The sequence below is a fragment of the Podarcis muralis genome, chromosome 18, assembly GCF_964188315.1.
Source record: "Podarcis muralis chromosome 18, rPodMur119.hap1.1, whole genome shotgun sequence".
NCBI lineage: Eukaryota > Metazoa > Chordata > Lepidosauria > Squamata > Lacertidae > Podarcis > Podarcis muralis.
Genome location: NC_135672.1, coordinates 1,954,542 through 1,975,661, shown reverse-complemented (window position 1 = coordinate 1,975,661; position 21,120 = coordinate 1,954,542). Strand labels below are relative to the sequence as shown.

General features: G+C 51.1%; 1 protein-coding gene and 1 long non-coding RNA gene across 3 annotated transcripts; one reads left to right on the top strand and one right to left on the bottom strand.

Moving 5' to 3' along the window:
* Nucleotides 1–1,367: 1,367 nt before the first annotated feature.
* LOC114588428 (armadillo repeat-containing protein 6-like) lies at nt 1,368–12,866 on the bottom strand. Of its 2 annotated transcripts, none has more exons than XM_077922015.1 (8): nt 12,729–12,866; nt 10,638–10,764; nt 10,423–10,505; nt 8,935–9,505; nt 7,805–7,950; nt 6,428–6,559; nt 3,872–4,009; nt 1,368–2,453 (listed from the first exon to the last, which is right to left on the bottom strand). In XM_077922015.1, exons 2-8 carry the CDS (start codon nt 10,756–10,758, stop codon nt 2,241–2,243), a joined length of 1,404 nt encoding a protein of 467 aa, XP_077778141.1. In that variant the 5' UTR covers nt 10,759–10,764; nt 12,729–12,866; the 3' UTR covers nt 1,368–2,240. The 2 variants fall into 2 exon arrangements, with proteins under 2 accessions (XP_077778141.1, XP_077778142.1); XM_077922016.1 differs by lacking the exon at nt 12,729–12,866 and adding an exon at nt 12,611–12,694.
* A 265-nt stretch (nt 12,867–13,131) lies between these two features.
* LOC114588299 (uncharacterized) lies at nt 13,132–16,055 on the top strand. Its single transcript, XR_013391260.1, has 3 exons — nt 13,132–13,266; nt 14,629–14,788; nt 14,906–16,055. It is a non-coding gene; the product is annotated as an uncharacterized LOC114588299 (long non-coding RNA).
* Nucleotides 16,056–21,120: the final 5,065 nt, after the last annotated feature.

Sequence of the window (21,120 nt, the reverse complement as noted above, 5' to 3'; positions counted from 1 at the left end):
CAGACGGAGGGAGTGGACGAGACCAAGAGGGAGGCCAGTGGTCAAGAAGTCACTTTCTGCATGTCCTATGAAGGGGAGTGAAGGGCAGGTGGGGCTCGTCCAGCTGGGAAGGGAGCCTGTCTAGAAGAAAACTCTGCCTTGTGGGACATCTTTGAGAGAGAAAAGACTCAGGAGAAAGCCCTACGCAAATCCAGAGTGGAGTCCCTTGTCCGCCTCCTTCTGGCAACTTCTGCAGCCCAGCTGGTGCCCAACGTCTTGCTCTGCTTTCCTTTGGACCCCTCAGTGAGGCCGAGAGGGGGGTCTTGTCACCTGGGCAGCCCAGGACCTCCAGACACGCTGCCCAGGCCCTTGCCCTGGGGAGGTCACCTCCCTGCTGCCAACACAGCAATTCACCCCTGGGGGCGCACTCCATTGTCTCTCGAGACAGGCGGATGCCGCACACACACACCGCCATCATCTCAGACCACTGGCTGGAGGAGCTTTTGATGGGGCTCCGGAAGTTCCCCCTCCCAGCTCTAAGAGGCATTCCCTGCTCTTGGAAGGGTTAGAGGCTTCTTCTGATTAGAGGCATTTTCCTTCCTCGTGCAGCCAGCAGGGAATGTCTCCTCTTAGGACCAGGGAAGGAAAACCTGCAGAGTCTGGGTGTTGCTGGATTCCGTCTCCCATCACTCCCGACTGTCTGCAATGCCGGCTGGGCTGAGGGAAGCCGGAGTCCCGTGACATCTAGAGAGCTCCTCCCTGTCTCAGCCAAACAAGCTTCTTCAGAAAGAAAAACTGAAGCCTTCAACTTGCATCCTTTATGCTCGTTCCTTCACGCTGCTCCCTGCTTACATCATACCCTCCAACATTTCTCTCATGAAAATAAGGACATCCATCCTAAGGCATGGGTAGGCAAACTAAGACCCAGGGGCCGGATCTGGCCCAATAGTCTTCTAAATCCGGCCCATGGATGGCCCAGGAATCAGCGTGTTTTTACATGAGTAGAATGTGCCCTTTTATTTAAAACGCATCTCTGGATTATTTGTGGGGCATAGGAATTCGTTCATTTTTTCCCTTCCAAAATATAGTCCGGCCCCCCCACAAGGTCTGAGGGACAGTGGACCGGCCCCCTGCTGAAAAAGTTTGCTGACCCCTGTCCTAAAGAAAAGCAGGACATTCTGGGATTAATCAGAAACTGGGACGGCTTCTGTAAATCTGGGACTGTCCCTGGAAAAACGGGATACGTGGAGGGTCTGTTCTTGGAAACATGTTCTTAGAAACCAAAGCCCCAAAGGCCAGCAATCTGCTCCAGCTTCTGAGAGATTCTCCCAAGCATCTCTTAACACTCATAAGGGCCGGAAACTTGACTTTAAAAAAGAAACGGAGGGTGTGAGAGAGCCAACTTTTATCCAACTAGAATGAGAATGGTTGAGTAGAAAGAGATTCCCTGGTCCTCTAGTACAACTTTCTGCAATGCCGGAATCTCAGCTGATGGCCATCCAAGCTCTGCTTCCGAACCTCCAAGGAAGGAGAGTCTGCAACCTCCCAAAGGAGACCATTCCACTGCCGAACGGATCTTGCCAACAACAGAAAGTTACTCCTAATGTTTAGTTGGAATCTCCTTTCTTGTAACTATCATGAGACCAAAGAGGAGAACCGTAGAGAACAAAAATGAGACAGGCACATGATTGCTTTAAACCAGCAGCATGATGACACAAGAGGAAAAAGAACGGCAAGGCCAGAGGATGGCACATCTGGAAGAAGAATGGAGGACAGCAGGGAGCAGTGGTTGCCTAATTGAAGCTGGAGAAGCCTGCCAGGCCCAGCCCTGCCCTGGCGATATGGAGAGCCAGGGTAGGGCCAAAATACAACTGTAAATGGAAAAGCAGCCTGCCAGCCTCCCCCCCCCCCCCCGCACCTTTGTTGCTGCCTTTTGCTCTTGGAGATTTTTATAGAAAGGGAAGCTTTCTCCACAGGCGCCCCCAAGTGTTGCAAAGGCACCACTCCATTCTCTAGGGTCGGCCAGTCAAGTTCTTGAAGCGGCAGATATTTAAAATAACAACCAGGACTGCACAGAAGACTTGGCTCAGAAAAGTAAATGGTGGCGCACTGGTGAATTTCCGGGGCATGTGCAGCTAATGGCAGCCAAGGCCAACACCCTCCTTCTCCCTTGGGCTGCGTTTATTCCCATCTGCAAGTCCATCTTGCTCTCCGCTCATCCCCACCACTTCCAACCCCCCGTTTCCCGGCGTCTCCAGGTGTCAACGCGCCAGGCTGCCCTTCTGGCCCGTCCAGAGCTCCCTCAGCTCCACCTGGCAGCCCAGGTCCCTCAAGGCGGCCTTGGCCACGTCCTCGCACGTCCGGTGGGCGGCCCGGGCCTCGGCGATCAAGTCCTCAGCGCCCATTTCCAGAATGAGCTGGGAGAAATCCCGAGTGTGGGAGACGAGGTTGCGGATCAGCATGCAGGCTTGTTTCTGGACGGAGAAAGAGAAAAATGGCAAACGATTCACTTTGTTAGCAGAAGAAAGCGCCCAGCGTCGCCTGGGAACTCTGAGAAGCAACAACAAAAATATCAGTGCCGTTTCGATTCAAAATGATTCAAAATGTTGTATCCGAACGTAGGCCGAAACCTGCGCCTTGATCTCAAGGACCACTATGCAATTTTTGAATAAGATCAGCACCATTTTGAAAGGTTCTGCTCGCCACCTTGAGTCAAAACTTGTACCCCAACGCAGGCAGAAAACTGCTCCTTGATCTCAGAAACCATCATGCAGACGTTGTCTATGTTACCTTAAGAGATGCCCAAATGTAAGGGGCGAGGAGAGAAACAGCTCTCCAAAATATATGGCGCCTTAAACAACATTGATACACCTCCTAAGTGGTTTACACTTCATCTAAATGTAAATTATTTACGAAATTATAATGTTTGCAATACCAATAAAATCAACAGTGTGTAAAAAATGGTATATAATATTGCACTCTAGGGATTCATTGTGTGGTTTTCCAGTATGGTGTTAAGATGTTTCTGTTAATTTCAGTGGGCCTTCTCTGAGTAGGACTAATACTACTAATAGCAACAATTTTATTATTTATGCCCGCCTCTCTGGCTGGGTTTCCCCAGTCGCTCTGGGTGGCTTCCAACACACATAAAAACAAAATAGAACGTCAAACATAAAAAGCTTCCCAATACAGGGCTGCCTAAGTCAGATAGTTGTTTGTCTCCTTGACGTCTGATGGGAGGGTGTTCCACAGGGAGGGTGCCACCACCAAGAAGGCCCTTTGCCTGGTTCCCTGTGCTGAGGCCGTTTAGGGCTTTCAAGGTCAGCACCAACACATTGAATTGTGCCCGGAAACCTACTGGGAGCCAATGTAGGTCTTTCAAGACCGGTGTAATATGACCTCGGTGGCCACTTCCCGTCACCAGTCTAGCCGCCACATTCTGGATTAGTTGTAGTTTCCGGGTCACCTTCAAAGGTAGCCCCACATAGAGCGCATTGCAGTAGGCCAAGTAGGAAATAACCGGAGCAAGCATCACTCTGGCAAGACAGTCTGCGTGCAGGGAGGGTCTCAGCCTGCCTACCAGATGGAGCTGGGAGACAGCTGTCCTGGACACAGAACTGACCTGCGCCTCCATGGACAGCTGTGAGTCCAAAATGACTCCCAGGCTGCGCACCTGGTCCTTCAGGGGCACAGTTGCCCCATTCAGGACCAGGGAGTCCCCCACGCCTGCCTGCCCCCGTCCCCCAGAAACAGTAGTTCCAACACCAGACGCAGCCCATCTTATACCCTTGTGGGAAAGCAGGCTTGATACCTTCAGAGGTAACTGTGGTCACGCCAGGGCAGAGGGTGGGTGAAAGAGCGACTCCTGTCTCTCACAGGGCAAAATTGTTACCTGCACGCCAGCTTCCTTGGGGTGCATCTTCATGGCCTGCAGCGCTGCCAAGGCCCCGCCCCCTTCCATGATGACCCGGCAGTTCTCGGGCTTCCGCAGCGCCAGCATGCACAAGGCCGCACAACTCTGCTCACACACCTGAGGGCGGAAACACAGGCAGCCATGTTCAACCGACTGACGACACACTTGCATTTTTATTATACAGCAAGCTTGACGCCACTCTTGCATTTTATCGTACAGTAATAGTATTTCTGCAAGTTTAAGTTCTTTTCAACTGCTTTTAATATAGTGTAACATTTATTTGTTTATTAAATTTGCAGGCCGCCCCTTCCAACTCTACAATTCTATGATCCCTTGGAACAGGGAAGAGCGTGCACGCACCCTCTTTCTTCTGGAGGGGGCTGATCCAGGGGAGGGGGGCAAATGATGAGGGAGGGGGTTCAAGAACAGCAAAGGAACTGGGAGCAACCAAGGAGAGCCAATGTGGTGGAGTGGTTAAAGCAGTGGTTTTCAACCAGTGTGCTGTGGCATCCTGGGGTGCCTTGAATGATGATCGGGGTGCAGCGGGCAGCACTGGCCTCTGTCCCTCTTTCCTTCCCTCCCTCCTCTGATGCCCTCTTGCACCTCTGCCTCCCAAAGGCTTGCACAGCTGTTTGTTGCAGCAGCCCGGCTATAGGCTTCCCAGGGGAAAGGGGCCTCTGGGAAGCATCTCTCTTTGGGGCAGCGGGGGACAGCTCAGAGACCAGGGGTGTCAGCAGTGGCTGCCTAGAGGACTCCCAAGAAGAGGGAGTGGGGAGGCTGAGGGAACGCACAACAAGAGAAAGTGCTCAAAAAGGGATGAGGGGCTGCTGATTCACCAGGAAAGGGGTGACCCCACAGGGGTGCCGCAGAAAGAATGTAGTTGGTCAAGGGAGTCATGGACTCAAAAATGTTGAAAACCTCTGGGTTAGAGGGTCAGTATAGGACCCAAGAGAAGCTCACTGAGTGACACTTCTTCTTCTTCTTCTTCTTCTTCTTCTTCTTCTTCTTCTTCTTCTTCTTCTTCAGTGATCACTCATAGCCGAGTAAGATTGTCTTCCACAAACACAGTTTTAAATGTGAGTCCGTAAGTTACTGTGGAGGCCAATTCTGGTGATCTGTCCAGCGGTCATCAGCACTCACCATAGTTCTGGTAAGGAGCGAATCACGGCAATCTTCAGCTCGGACGGTTACATAGTCTAAGTGGTGCCAGTGGTTTGACCAAGGGTGCCTCCAAGATGTTTTACATTTATTTTTTTGTCGAGAGTGTGTTGGTAATACCAAGGTTGTGCGCTGCACATATCATCAAAAGTCAGGTTCTGTTCTGGTTGCTGTTGCTAATTCCTTCTTTCCCTATAGTCCCAGGCCACAGATCAAAATCTTGCCCAACTCTTGCATTAAAATTACCCAGGAGGATATCCAGCTGAGAGTAAAAATTTTATTTAATGTCTTCATCAGCAATCAGTGTTGGTGCATGAGCGCTTAGAATAGTAGCCTGATGGTTTGGGGTGAGTTTTAGCTGAAGGGTTAAAAGTCGCTCATTAATGCCATTGGGGACTTCTGACAAGAGCTTCACAAGATCGTTTTTGATACCAAAGCCTACTCCGTGTATTCAGCATTCTTGTTCAGGCAGACCTTTCCAGAAGAAAGTGTAGCCTCCCTTTTCTTCCTTCAGTTGTCCCTCACCTGCTCTTTGAGCTCCTTGAAGCGATGCAATATTGAAGTTAAAACATCACAGCTCTCTTGCAATGATGGCAGCTCTGCGTTGGGGACTTGATTGTCTGTGCTATCCAACAAAGTCCATATAGTCCATGTTCCAAAGCTCAATTGTCTTTTACGACCGCTGGGGAAAAAAGGGAGGCCGACTATGTTTAGGGCACCTTTTTTAGCCCCTCCCCCTTTTCGGGGTGAGCAGGGTGGATCCTAAATAGGGCTGCTCAGTCATGGATACAGCTGCCAAACTACTCAACTGCCTCATTCCTTGACTCAGAGCAACTGAATCTGTATCCACCGCCCATGTGCCGGTTCATGACTGAGGGGTTTTTGGAAGACCCCTGTGTGTGAATCTGTTTTATGCGCGTAGATCAGGGCACACTGACCAACACACAGTCTTCACAGTAAGGCTCTCTTCCAATGGCATGAGGATCACGATGACCGGTAGATTCTTCCTCCGCCTTCGCAGACGTTGTCACACACCGCTTGTCATCTTCCGCCTCTTCTGCCCTTGAGGACTTCTGGGATCATGCTTTGTCTAGCTCCTCCCCTTTGACCTTACCGCCTTGGGTGACCCTGCTGGGAGTACGAGACTTCCGACGGCTGCACTCACAAGGGTCCTAGGAACGTGCAAGCCCACTCCCCAGGACAAGGTGATGGGCTGGTTGGGGCCTCTCAGTCTAACCGCCTCACACCGTGGTCGTGAGGGTTACACCTGTAGAGGTGAACGACCGAATGCTGCTTTAAGCTGCTTGGAGGAAGAGGCGGGATAAATGCAACAGACCAGCCAATAAATGGAAGCTTCCTCTACCGACACCCACTCACCAAAGGGCTGCCGAGGTGCCGAGTCATGGCCAGCACGATGAGGTCTGTCCCTCCGGCATTGACGATGGCGTCCTTCACGTCGTCGTTGCCCGCGATCGCCTGGATGGCGCTCATCACCTGCTTCACCAGGTCCTACAATCCGCAGCGGAAGGGCAAAGACCCAAGGCGTGAGGACAGGTTTGAAAAGAAAGCCACACGGTCGCAGAGTTGGAAGGGACCCTGGGGGTCCTCTAGTCCCACCCGCTGCAATGCAGGAATCCCGGCTCCAGCATCCCGGACAGACGGCCACCCCACCAAGTCAGCTAAAGCTTAGATCTGGGGTGGAGAAGCAAATACTAAGATACTGGAAAAACAAATACTATTCTTTTTTTTAGGGGAGCGGCTGTAGCTCCAAGGCAGAGCATCTGCTTCCCAAGAGTCTAGATTCAGGCAGGTGGTCTGATGCAGTCGGAATCAAAAATTGTCCAGTAACACCTTAGAGACCAACTCAGGTGGATCTGAAGAAGTGTGCATGCGCACAAAAGCTTCTACCCAGAACAAACTTAGCTGGTCTCTAAGAAGCTAATGGGCATTATTATTATTATTATTATTATTATTATTATTATTATTATTATTTCGACTCCTTTCCAAGATGATGATGAAGATTTCTATACCGCCCTCCATCTGAAGATCACAGGGCGGTTTGCAATATAAGAACACAAGAAATACTATAATAACAAACAAAAATTCCGCCATGCAAAGTTTAAAAGGCCATAGAGTGTTCTTCTCATTACTAATATTACCCAACGCAAGCCCATGGAAATGAAAACGGTCAAGTCTGTGCTGCAGTTAGAACAGCCTCCCTAACGCTTTTGGCTTTTATGCATCTGAAAGTCCCTTTGCTTTTAGCTGTTTTTACCCAAAAAAGGGCGGGAGGGGGAGTTTTGGAGCATTGGTGAGAAAACTCTCCAAAGTCCCTGATCCCATTGGAATCATTATTCTGAAGTCAACTTTTCCAGGAGGAGTTTGGTCTCAGACTTCCTTTCAAACACAACACAGATCAACAAAAACTAAAAAAAAAAAAGAGTGAAAATGAGTGTAATCCCTGGCATTTCTGGAATGTCCCCTGGAACCCTGGGGAACGGCTGCCAGCCAGTGTCGGTAATACTGAGCTAGATGGATTGCTGGCGCAATGCAATATGAAGATGCTGCCTAGATTTTTAGTCCATCAGTCCTTCCTTCAGAATAATGAGGACCGAAATCTTGATTTATTTCGATCCACTGCATATTCATGGATCAGGCCAGCCCTTCCTGGAGTGCCACTGCCAGTCAGAGTAGGCACTACTGGGTTGGACAGACACAGTGATCTGACGTGGCAGCTACCTACATTCGTAATACCTGGTGGTCAATGCAGTCGGCCAGCAGCGCCACCATGAAGTTTAAACCGCCCAGGTCCACAATCTCCTGGCAGAACTCGTTCCGGACAGAGAGGCGCCCCAGAGTGGCACAGATCTCCCTCAGGACGCTGCAGTCGTCGGGGAAGGCTGAGAGGAGGAGGAGGAGAAAGCGAGATGGTTAGTGAATCGTACCTGGTTAGGAAAAGTAAAAGTGAGCTTTTGGGCTTCATACATGCAGAAGGAAAGTAAAGGAATTTGAAAAACGGCAATTACTGATTCATTGTGGATTTGATGATTTGTGGAGTAACCTCACTTGTAGATAAGAATAAGAATAAGAATTTATTATTCATACCCCGCCCATCTGGCAGGGTTTCCCCAGCCACTGTGGGCGGCTTCCAACAAAGATTAAAAATACAATAAACAGCAGTCATTAAAAACTTCCCTAAACAGGGCTGCCTTCAGATGTCATCTAAACGATTGATAGCTATAATAACTATAGTTATTTATTTCCTTGACATCTGATGGGAGGGCGTTCCACTGGGCAGGTGCCACTACTGAGAAGGCCCTCTGCCTGGTTCCCTGTTGACCTGGCGTCTCTCAGTGAGGGAACCGCCAGAAGATCTCAGCGCTAGATCTCAGTGTCTGGGCAGAACAATGGGGGTGGAGACGCTCCTTCAGGTATACTGGGCCGAGGCCGTTTAGGGCTTTCAGGGTGAACACCAACACAGCTGCCCCATTCAGGACCAGGGAGTCCCCCACACCTGCCCGCCCCCTGTCTCCCAAGAACAGTACTTCTGTCGTGAAGTCAATCCTCAATATTGCAAATGTTGAAATATCGTACGTGCAGGAACCCGGGAAACAAGGCAGCAACAAGAGGAAACCTTGCGTGGAGTGTGGGAAACCTATTTTGGGGGAAATTGCGTGGAATAGGGAAAATCAATAAAAAGGATTTGGCAAAAACCGACAACACCCCAAACCACTTCTTGGTTGTCTTTGATTGGCGTTGGAAAGACAGAGAGGGAGGTCTTGCCTCCGGTAACGCTGGAATCGAATTCCCCCCCTCCCTCTGGCCAGATCCAGAAGGGCTCTCCTTGCATTCCATGGGTGGGGAGGAAGGGGCAACGCTTCTACCTTTGGCGGCTTCGATGAGGACCCTCAGTCCACCGTGCTCCGTCACGATCATCTTGGCGTGCTCGTGGGCGTGGCCAAAGGGCACCCGGATATCGTCGTCGAAAGTCATGAACCGCAGCCCCGCGCAGGCCTCCCGGACCACATCGGCCCGGTCCCCATGGCGGACAACGGCCCCGACCAGCAGGGAGAGGACGCCGCCTTTCACCAGGTCCTGCCGGTTCTGCTCGTGCTTGAGGGACGCCTGCCGGACGCAGCGGATCGTGGCCAAGGTCAGGTCGCCATCGTCCTGCCGCTCCCGCAAGACCCGCAGAAGCAGCTCCTGCCCGGGGGCATCGAGGAAGTCGGGCTGGCCGTCCAGGAGGGTGGAGAGGGCACGGAGGGCTTTGAGGAGGGAGCAGCCTTCCTCACAAGCCAGGCGGCAGGCGGCCAGCACGGCAGGATAAGCGCCCTTCTGCCCCGCCAAGTAGCGGACGGCCATCTCCTGCCGGCACTGCTCCGCAAAGCTCACCAGCAGCTCGTCCACTGCGCCCGAGTCGCCATCAGCAACTGCCTTCTGCAAGGAGTCCAGCGTCTGCGGAAGGAAAGGATCGAGTAGGGCTGGGCAATAGCTGGTTTTCAACATCGCGGGAAATCGCCAGCTACGCATTGCGACACACCAGGAGATCACAATGGCTGATCTAAGGACGGGGCTGGTGTTTAACATTGCGATACCATTTTGCACCTGGCTAGGTGAAGATGCCTGGGTGCCAGGAAGGCGCCTGGCGTCTCCCCCACCTGGAGGTGCCTGCCTGGGGGTCCCTGGGTTTGGGATACCCCATCCTGTAGAACTCCATTTTATCGGCAATCAGAATGAATTTCAGGAACCCAAAAGCCCTATTAAAAAATATGACCTTCAAGCCGTCTGGCCCCCAAATGGCAAGTAGGCATTCCACTCTGCCGACCGTAACCCTGGTTTAAGGAGCCGTTTGACGCCCAGCTTATATATTTGACCTTCTGATGCTTAGGGCCCTAGGGACCTGCTTAACACTGAGTCGGACCACTGAGCTCAGTAGTACAGAACAGGTGCTGCCCACCCACTGAGCTGTGCTCCTTTCCTAAGAAATAAACCAAGATTCTAGTGCTCATGGTTTTGATTAAAGCCCTGGTTTAAATAGGAATACAGTCATACCTCGTGTTGCGTTCCGCTCTTCTTACGGACTTCCAGCTTACGAATGTGGCAAACCCAGAAGTGTTTACTTCCGTGTTCGCCACCCGTGCATGCGCAGAAGAGGCGCTCTAGTTGCGGACTTTTTGGGGTGCAAACGTCACCCTGAAACGGATTAAGTCCACCACTAGAGGTACCACTGTAGAGGGAACATTCCCAGCCCAACTTCAGGATGCCCGGGATTCAGCCTGAGGCCCTTGAGGTGCCCCTGGGCCACGGCCCCTTCCCTAAGCGACCCCTGGGGCTTTCCTCCTTTCTTGGGCGGCCCCAGCCACCCTTCTCACCTGCAAAACAGCATGCTGTGGCTCTTCCCCATCCACAGAGGCGGAGTTGGGGGCTGTCTTCACTATGTTGCTTAAGTCAACACCTGGAGAAAAGACACGGAGCAGTGGGGGCAATGAGTAGGGGTCCTCAGTAGGGATTCGTAGAACAGCAGAGAAGGCTGTGCCATCTCAGGTCTACCCAGCCAGTTAAAAACATCTCTTCGCAAAAACCACACCTTGAGACTCGAACTGCTGGACGGCTTCGATCACGGCCTCTTCCGGATCCATGCCAAGGTCGCTGATGTTCTCCTGCACAACATCGTCAAACGTCTCCTGGGTGATCCGCTTGGCCGCCATTCCGACCTGCGGGACAAGAGTTTGACAGCTGGAAGGGACCCCAAGGGACATCTAGTCCAACCCCCTGAAATGCAGGAATCTCTCCTCAAGCATCCATGACAGACGGCCGGCCGCCCAACCTCTGCTTCCAAACCTCCAAGGAAGGAGCGTCCACAAGAGAACGATTTACATATGGTGGTGTGTGTTCTTTTTTAAGAAGAAAGATACTGTATAGGATCCCCAAAGAAAAGGGAGGAGCGTAGCTGAGGGGTTAGAGCACCCAATTTGCCTGCAGACAAGCTCAGCTTCAGTCCCCCATGACCACTCCGTGGGCCGTGAGAGATATTGGCTGAAACTCTGGAGAGCCACCGCTGGTCAGCGTATACAATACTGAGCTAGACTGACCAATGGTCAACTGCAGAACAAGGCGGTCACTTATGCCCCTGTCAGTGCTAGAAACTCAGATATATAAGCTAGGTGCCAAATGGGTCCTTAAACCAAGGCTGCAGTCGCTAAAGAGTTTAAAGAGGTCGGAACAGGCCAATAGATGTGTGGACTGTCCCTGGATCAGGGGACTTTTCTTCTTTAAGTTCTCAAAGCTCTTAACCTCGCTCAGGGTTGTCCTCTGAACTAGCCAGATGTTTAACTGAAAATCAATCACAGTCAATGCATAAAGTAAGACTTTAGAGTCGTCTTGCCCCAAAATGGCAACTAGACATTCTGTTTATTTTAAAAATAGATTTATATCCCGATTTTTAACCCAAAGAGCTCATTGTGACATACAAACGTCTCCCCGCCCCTTCCCTTTTTCTCATCACATCAGCCCTATCAGGTAGGTTAGGATGAGAGAAAGACTGGCCCAAGGTAATCCCGTGAGCTTCATGGCCAAGTGCAGATTTCAAACCTGGTCTTTCTGGTTCTGGTTTTGGCAGCTGTAACCTCGGTTTAAGGTGCCATTTGGTGGTTAGCTTATATGTCTGAGTTTCTACCACTGCTTGGAAGAGTGTCCAATGGAATGCAGGGGGGTCTTTTCTGCTGAGTGATCAGTTTCAGAATGTGCATGAACAAGACATTCTTTCATGGAGAAGGCGGGAAGGATAATCAGCACCACAGATCTGAGAAATACTGTAAAATGCTCCCTTTCCAAATACTGCATCCTGCCTGAATATCCCCTATGAATTTCCTTTTCAGAAGATCTGCAGCCTGAGGTTTTTCAGACATTTTAAAAAGCTGATCTGTTTTCCCCTTGCTGCTAATAGAAGGTTTTATCGTGCTGTATGTGCTCCCATAGCGCTGGAAGGGCATTTTAAAATGTAGCCTGCTAGGCCATGTTGACTATTGTTCGTTGTTTTATGATATTTGGATTATTTTGCATTAATTTTATTTTTAAAGATCTGTCGGTCCCTGGAAGATTTGCAATGACGATTCATTAAATAATTATTATTTTAAAGTCAAGGTCAGGGCTCAGCACTGGCGCAGGGGAGTGGGGTGTGTGTGAAATAACATACAGAAGGATTGATCAGAATGCCTCTTTTTAGCTTATTATTATTTTTATTTTATTATAAACGTCAGTCTAGAGTGACTGGCAGCAGGCACCCAGTCTTAGAAACTGGACTGAAAGCTGGGCTCAAAGGTGGTGAGATAACCAGCTGCTTCCCCAAACCCCAGGAGCTGAGATGCCTCCAAGGGCTCAAATATTATTACATATTATCATTATTATCGTTATTTGGTTACGACCCCCGAAGCCCAACATGAATATCAGCACGCAGCATGAAAAGCAGTCTCAAGCCCTCACGACCCCCTCCTCCTCCTCCAGCCCTGAGAGGCAGCTGTGCCTCTGAGCACACACAGAGTGCAGGCCAGCCCAGCCTACCTCCTGACACCCACCACCAAGGGCCTCCGCCCCTGACTGGGGTGGGGGACACCGGGGCTCTGAGCATGTGCAGAGCGCAACCTCCCCCCCCCCAGATTCTATTATTGCATCACTTCACCTGGTGTGTCCCTCGGCGCTCGCCGTCCCGTCAAAGACTCCGCATTGGCCGCGAGGGTCGTTACCGCGGCTGGCGCTGCATAAGTTTGTCTCCACGCGGCTGCCGTCCGCGAAAGGCTGAAGCCGCCACAGGCAGCGCGTGCGCAGAGCGCAACCGACCCACCCCTTAACGGCTAGCTCAACGGCGCTGCGCGTGCGCCTCGAGGCGCTAGTGTACTGCGCAGGCGCCTGCCCATCGCCCCGCCGCTGGCCGTGAGGAAACCCGAACAACGGATGGCGTCGAGCTCGCTCAGCCTTCCGTCAGGAATGGACCCATTAGCCTCTAATCCGCCGCAGAGGCCGCTCGTCCCCCTCGACCCAGGCGGGAGGCCTCCTTCCGTTTACTACGCACCTTACTGCGCCTGCGCGGAAAGCGCCCCCGGCCTCCGCGACGGCAGGAAGGCTCGGCGCGTGCGCAGAGAAGCCGGGAGAGGAAACTGGGCCTTGTGCGCATGCGCCAGATGGAGAGCGCCCCGATTGAAAGTGCGAGGAAGAGGCTGGTAAGTTGGCAACCCCCGAGAAGAAGAGTTCCCAGCCCTAGGCTGTTTCTTGCTGTGGCAGGTCTTGCTTTCATAGGTTAAGTATTGTCACTTTCTAAAATTGATTTTGGAAACCGTGTTTTAGACTTGCCCTGATGGCGTTGCTCAAGAGGGTGGGACATGGTTTGTTTGGATTAAACTGATAAAACCTTGTATTTTCCATATGGAAAAATTTAATTAAAAGCGTTTGAATAAATAAATAAATAAAATAAGCTGATAAAACCTTGTAGAGGGGTACCTCTGGATACAAACGGGATCTGTTCCGGAGCCCCGTTCGCATCCAGAAGCCGACGCAACCCGGGTCTGTGCGTCTGCATGTGTCGCGATTAGGCGCTTCGTTTTGAGCGTCAGCGCATGCGCAAGCAGCGAAACCCAGAATTGACGCGCTCCGTTACTTCCGGGTCACTGCGGAGGGCAACCCGAAAATATTCATCCCGAGGTATGACTGTGCTGGGAGGAGGCAGGCAGGGAGGGCTTTTTTATTTCTGAGGGGAGATGATAGAATATACTTGGTGTTGCTATAGACATGTCTGTAGGTGCCAGTCACCTGTGGTGTTTTAGGGGAGCGACAGTCTCGGGGGGGGGGGAGACATGTCGTGCTCCTTCTGGGGTCGTGTGTCCACCTTTGGTCCCCACCCTGCACTCCGCTCTCATCTGCGGCTCCTGGAAGCATTCAGCAGGCGACAGTGGCCACAATCCTGGGACCGGCTTCGACTGGCCGGCTAAAGCAGGTGAGGGGAGCCGATGGGTTTTTTACCATATTGGTAACAAACACCTTTTAAAAAACAGAGAAAGTGCTGCTTCCTTCCAAAACGGTGCCTGGAATGAGAGGCCTGTTAGGCCAGGTGTGATCTCCTTGAACACCAGTGGGAATGTGCCCAGTTGGGGGTCCCACACTTTAAAGGAGGGTAGGGACAAACTGGAACGGGTGGGGAACAGTCCGATGAAGAAAGGTTGGAAGGGAGTGGACGTGTTTAGCCTGGCCGGGGTAAAAGAGGCCCCATTTGCATGCAGAAGTCCTCCACCCACACAACCCTGCATCTACAAGGTTAACACAAGGCTGCCCGGTTGGTGGTAACCCAAGACAAGGCAGTGGCTTCCCGTTTGTGAGATGCCCTCACTTGTGAGGTGCATCCGTCTCCCTCGCTATTAGCTTCTATGAGAAATTTAAAGGTACCCCTGTTTAAACAAGGTATTTGGGAGTTGAAAGCCCTGTCCCTGGCAATTCTGAAGTTGTTTGGAGAGCCGCTGATTGCTTTTAGGATTTGTTACCTGTTTTTAGAATAATTTTAATTTGGTGGCTTTTATGTTTTGTTATTGAAGTTTCAGTGGATATCGGCGACTCCAAGGATGTGTGCAGGAGGAGCCCAAATGGGAAGAAACCCCTTGACCCCCAGAGAGACGCTGACTCGGACCGTCCCTGAGCTTAGACCATGAAACCTACAAGAGCGACACCTTGGGCGACTCTGGATACCTCAAGGAGGTGTGTGGCGGACAGAGGAGGAGGGAAGCCTTGCAGGGTCAGGCCAGGTTGCAGGGGATTCTGGGAAGTCTCTCCCTCTTCCCAGCACTGATGGTGAATTGTTTTCTTTTCTCACAGGTCAGATCAGCGAAGGAAAGTGGGAAAAAGAATCCCCAGCAGGGGTCATCTGCTCGGAGCCGCACCCCCGTCAAGGAGACTCCTGGTACCCCATCAGAGCCCCACGAGACTTACTTGTGTGGCGGCGGCGGCAAGGACATGCCCCTGGGCGACCATCAGAGCCCTGCACGACCCCCTCACGCCTCCCTCAGTTCCCCCGTCTCCGCCTGCCCAGCGGCCTCGGTTCTGCTTGCGCCCCTCTGCTGGAACTGGTGCTTGGTTGCACTGGTGGCGGTGCTTTTTTGAAAACCCGGTGGCTGCTGGTGCTGGGGTAGTGGCAGGGGAAGTAGTGGTGTTTCCTCGTCCTCAAAGTGCCTCTGGGTGCATGCAGCTGCTGTGTTGGCGAATCCACTGCCTCAACTGCGTGCAGAGCAGCCTCCTCTCTGCTTGCGCCCTGCTGCTGCTGGTTCTGGGTTCCAGTGGTGGCGCAGGTGGTGGCACTTTTTTAAAGGCCTTTTGGACACAGGCGATGAGGGAACGCAGGCCAAGGCACAAGGGGGTCCTGGGACTCCTTTTCCCGCTTTCCATTTCTAGCCTGACAATTCACCTCCAGATTCTGGGAAACAGCCATGATCATTAATCAGTCTATCGATTAATTTAATCTGTGTGCCGTCCTTCCTCTGAAGCTCTCAGGGAGGCTTGCAGCATAAAAAGACAAAATAAAAACACAGCATACACATTAAAAACAAGAACGAACTCATAAGCCAACCTCCCAATCCACAAGCATGTTTAAAAGGCCATGCATTCTTTAATTAGCCAAAGGCCTGGTTCTAGGGCAGAAAGGCCACTACCATTGTGCTACGAGCCCTGCTGGGCACCTCTCAGAATCTGAACCCACCCCGCACCCTACCTGCTTCGCATCTCCAGCAGCCTCCAGGCTGTCAGAACAAACATTGCTGGCTCCCGCCTCCTTTCTGGGCTGGGCAGAGAGTGCTGGTCCTGCTCATCTGACCTTCAAAGATGTTTCTTCTTCTTTTTGCACTTCCATGCCATGATAGGCGAGAGAGGGCTGCTGTGGGGTCACCGGCCCGCAGGAGAGGTACTCCTCCTTGTTCACCTGGAAACGCATGCAAACAGATAACTTACAAGATAAATACTGAACCAAAAGCAACCTAAGAAAAATAACTTTTTTTTTTAATGACTGGATAAACCACTCATTCAATTGTATCACCTCTTGACTGATTGCTTGGAGGAGTTCCAGATAAATATATAGATGATAATATTTATTATTATCATCTATATACTTAGACATATTTCTGGACATCTTTTTGAGGCAATTTTGTGCCCCACCCCTCACCTGCGCCCCTGGCGGGGGCCCATCTCACCACCCCCTAGCTTGGGCCCTGCCTGGACCACAGAGAAACCCTCTCCATAAAACTATAGGGATCTCTAAATCAGGCCTTCCTCCTCCACCCCCAGGATCACTGGGAAACACTTCCCCTGCCACACAAGGTCACAACATACCTCCGGATTTTCCTGGGTTTCCCTGCACCGCTGGGCTGCTGCTGGTTCCCCAAACCACGGCCCTGCAAAGGAAGAAGGACATTGTGCTCTCTAGGGGGGCAGAACAAGCACCCCTGCCAGGCTGCCCATGCCCACGTCACCACAGGCTGCCTACCTGCTCCTGCCTGGGCGCCTGACCCCTGGCTTGGAAGGAGGGGAGCAAGGGGCTGGGGCGAGACGGGACTGCAACCCCCCAACCCAGCCCTGTTTCACGCAGGTCAGCGCCATGACCTCCCTGTAAATGTGGGGAATGGATTCCCCATGGAATTAACTTACCACAATCTCCAGAGGTTGATTCACTCCAGCCTCCTTCATCGTTTGGCGTCTCAGGAGCCTTTTTTGTCCTAGGAGACAGAAAGGAAAATAAAAAACAGAGGAAGAGGTTACAGGTGGGAAAATGTCCGGGAATCCCAAAGTCTAAACTCAGAGACCTAGACTCAGGATCCAGCCTGCACCTCAGCCTTTCCCTGTTCCCTCCATGTGCCCTATTAGAGATTGTAAGCCCCTCGGGGCAGGACCCTTTCGATGAAGGGTCATGTGCAGCGATGGCACAAAGAAATAATTCGGAAGTAATTTCACCAGGCTCCTCCCCATGCAAGCTGAAGCCTGCTAGGCGCCTTTCCTGAATACTCCAAAGCCAAGCCCTGGCTCCATGGCTCACCTGAATTAATGGAATCCTCTTGCTTCCAAGTTTGGAGAGAGCCCCTTCTTTCGGCATTGAACGGCCACATGCTCGGAGCGATGGTGGCTGTATCCAGCTCAGCTTCAGCCCCTCCCCTCGTGCCCCCTTCTAGAACCCACCGACTCACCTGCCCCCCCTTCAAACTCCCTTTCCCCATGGAATTAACTTACCACAATCTCCAATGTTTCTTTCAGTGGCACACCAGCCTCCTTCATGGTTTGCCGTCTCAGCAGCCTTTTATGTCCTAGGAGACAGAAAGGAAAATAAAAAAGGAAGAGGTTACATGGCTCCATGGCTCACCTGAATAAAGGGAATCCTCCTGCTGCCAAGTTGCACATGCTCAGAGCGATGGCGGCTGTGTCCAGCTCAGCTTCAGCCCCCCCCCCCCTTGGGCCCCCTTCTAGAACCCACAGCTCTCAACCGACTCTCACCTGCCCCCCTTCAAGCTCCCTTTCCAAGCCTCCTTCCATCTTCCATCTCCACCAGAATTCCACTCTCTCTCTTCCCCCTCCCTCCCTGCTTGACATTCCCTTTGGAATTGTAATAGCATCACCTCACAATAATAATATTGCCACTCATCTCCTCTAGGACTCCTACCTGGAGAATCCATCTTTCTCTACCAACTCTCACTGTCATCTGACAGGCATCCCCCTTTCAGGGCATTATAAGGCTTGCTTGCAAAACAGCACTTTGTGACATCAGCTGGCAAACAGGGGCCAGGCTGCTGGGTTGTCCGGCAGCTGAATGAAGAAAAATAAAACCAGACTTGCGGAGGCGAGGGAGGGCTGCTGTGGGGTCCCTGGCCCGCAGGAGAGGTACTCCTCCTTGTTCACCTGGAAACGCATGCAAACAGATAACTTACAAGATAAATACTGAACCAAAAGCAACCACCCCCTAGCTAGGGCCCTGCCTGGACCACAGAGAAACCCTCCCCATAAAACTATAGGGATCTCTAAATCAGGCCCTCCTCCTCCACCCCCAGGATCACTGGGAAACACTTCCCCTGCCACACAAGGTCACAACATACCTCCGGATTTTCCTGGGTTTCCCTGCACCGCTGGGCTGCTGCTGGTTCCCCAAACCACGGCCCTGCAAAGGAAGAAGGACATTGTACTCTCTAGGGGGGCAGAACAAGCACCCCTGCCAGGCTGCCCATGCCCACATCACCACAGGCTGCCTACCTGCTCCTGCCTGGGCGCCTGACCCCTGGCTTGGAAGGAGGGGAGCGAGGGGCTGGGGCGAGACGGGACTGCAACCCCCCAACCCAGCCCTGTTTCACGCAGGTCAGCGCCATGACCTCCCTGTAAATGTGGGGGATGGATTCCCCATGGGATTAACTTACCACAATCTCCAATGTTTCTTTCAGTGGCACACCAGCCTCCTTCATGGTTTGCCGTCTCAGCAGCCTTTTATGTCCTAGGAGACAGAAAGGAAAATAAAAAAGGAAGAGGTTACATGGCTCCATGGCTCACCTGAATAAAGGGAATCCTCCTGCTGCCAAGTTGCACATGCTCAGAGCGATGGCGGCTGTGTCCAGCTCAGCTTCAGCCCCCCCCCCCCTCGGGCCCCCTTCTAGATCCCACCGCTCTCAACCGACTCTCACCTGCCCCCCCTTCAAACTCCCTTTCCAAGCCTCCTTCCATCTTCCGTCTCCACCAGAATTCCACTCTCTCTTCCCCCTCCCTCCCTGCTTGACATTCCCTTTGGAATTGTAATAGCATCACCTCACAATAATAATATTGCCACTCATCTCCTCTAGGACTCCTACCTGGAGAATCCATCAAGAAAAATAAAACCAGACTTGCGGAGGCGAGGGAGGGCTGCCGTGGGGTCCCTGGCCCTCAGGAGGGGTACACCTCCTGTTCAGCAGGAAACGCATGCAAACAGATAACTTTCAAGATAAATACTGAACCAAAAGCAACCTAAGAGAATGGTTTTTTTTAATGACTGGATAAACCACTCATTCAATTGTATCACCACTTGACTGAATTTGTGTTTACCTCCTGCCCTTCCAAGCCACTACAATGGCCCTACGAGCCCTGCTGGGCACCTCTCAGAATCCGAACTCACCCCGCACCCTTCCTGCTTCCTCCTCCATCATCCTTCTTGCTGTTGCAGCACACATTCAGGGCTCCTGCCTCCTCCTAGACTACATTCAGAGATGAAAAAGCAACAGAGCGTAAGATCCTCCTTTTGCTGCAAAATAACTGCTTATGAATACAGATTCAAGCCCCAGAAAGTGCCTGCAAAAATAGCTTTTTCCTTTGAATATAAAAACAAAACAAAACTACACAATATTTTAAGAAAGGAAGAGGATTCACTCCAGGCTCACAGGCTTCACTGAGAGGCCCTATTTCACGGATGCTTTTGTGGAGATTCCTGCATTGCAGGGGGGTTGGACTAGTTGACCCTTCCAATTCTATGATTCTGTGTAGTTCCTGCTACATATGAAATGGTTTGGTATTTTTACAGGGGAAATCGGATCAGTTGTAGAAGGGTTTAGCCAGAGACCGAGGGCCCAAACTGCAACCCAAAACCCACTTATTTCTCGCAAAGTGCCAACATGGCAGTTTAACCAGTATATCAGTTTTTCTGTGTGTTTCACGCTTCTTCTGTATGACTGCTGTTGTGATAAATAATCCTTCATAAGAGTTATTGCCTTACATTCTTCATTAAAATTATCTTGCCATTGATATATAATTTTATGGTATAAGGCAGTGCTTTTTTTCTAAAAAAATGTTTAGGGGTACTCTCATTTTGACACAAGAAAAAAAGCGGAATACAAAAATAACAATACGTTATATTAAAATGATCACATGCCAGGGACTGTGCTGAGGAGGGCTGCACTCAGGAGGAATTGCGGGAACAGAGTAGAGGGTTGGAACAGCGGTTTGCAGAGGGACATAGTTCAGAAGGCAGAAGTTGGGAAATACTAGATGGGGAACAGCTAGGAGAAGAAACACTGGCAGGGAGAGGGTTAACAGATTCAGAGTCTCTAGACAGCATTCTTCCACTGCCCTCCCCAAAGTCTCAGATTAGGAGACATAGAAGCGACGTAGGTTCATCGGACCAAAGGGGGTGGGCTCTGTAATTACTAGGAGATGTGTTATTTGTTCTCTCACTGTGATTATTAAAGTGGAAAGACAAAGAAGAACCCACGAAAGAAATCTGGCAGAATAAATTGGTAGAATAGACAGTCTTAGTAACTATTACTGCAAAATTAAGAAATAAGGATAAATCATGAATAACAGAAGTGTGGAACTGTTTTGGAGAATATCATTGAGGATACAATGTTCAATTTAACATACAAGTGGGACTTAACTTATGACCAGCAGATAACAAGGATGATTTGAGATGAAAATGGGTAGAATATTATAAAATGCAGCTGACTAAGGTTTACTTAGAATGCCATGAAGTCCTAGGATAAATGAAGTGTATTATAAGTTGTAAAAATGCATAAATAAAACTTTAAAAAGAAATAAAATTGTTTGCATTAGGAAGGTCAAGGTAAAGAGCTGTGTCTTCAGGATAAGGAAGGAAACATTGGGTTCAGTTGATGTGGAGAGGTCGTTGCATCTCAGTTTACCCCAAATCATGATGTTACTTCTATGATCAAAATGAGAAAAACCTTGTGCACCACCTCTGTCTCCTATTTATTGTAGACAAGAATTAGCAAACCATTTCCTGGGAGTGACGTGGGGGCTTGGGCGCCTGCAGGCCCGGTACTGCCTGAAACAGCAGCGTGGGGCTTGTGTCTGCCCTCTCCCTCTCCCTCAGCCGATTTACAGCTGAGGGGGAGGCGGCAGAGAGGTGCCCCCCACCCTCAGGACGCGTGCCTTGCACCAGGCACCCGGGCGGCTAGCTATGTTCTGTTACTGGTTTTTATATTTGGGAAAGAGCTGTTTATGGCACACGCATTACTTCTCCCTCTTCCTCGCAGGTGCCAAAAATCACCCCCGAGAGCTCCCTCAGCTCAGTGTCCTCGCTGGAC

Excerpts from the sequence above, each read along its gene's own strand:
- LOC114588428 (XM_077922015.1), bottom strand. The coding sequence starts at position 10,758 with ATGGCGGCCAAGCGGATCACCCAGGAGACGTTTGACGATGTTGTGCAG. Across the intron at positions 4,010-6,427 it reads GGCACCTCGGCAGCCCTTTG|GTGTGTGAGCAGAGTTGTGC; the intron begins GTGAGTGGGTGT and ends TTCCGCCCTCAG. Across the intron at positions 2,454-3,871 it reads CCAAGGAAGCTGGCGTGCAG|AAACAAGCCTGCATGCTGAT; the intron begins GTAACAATTTTG and ends TTCTCCGTCCAG.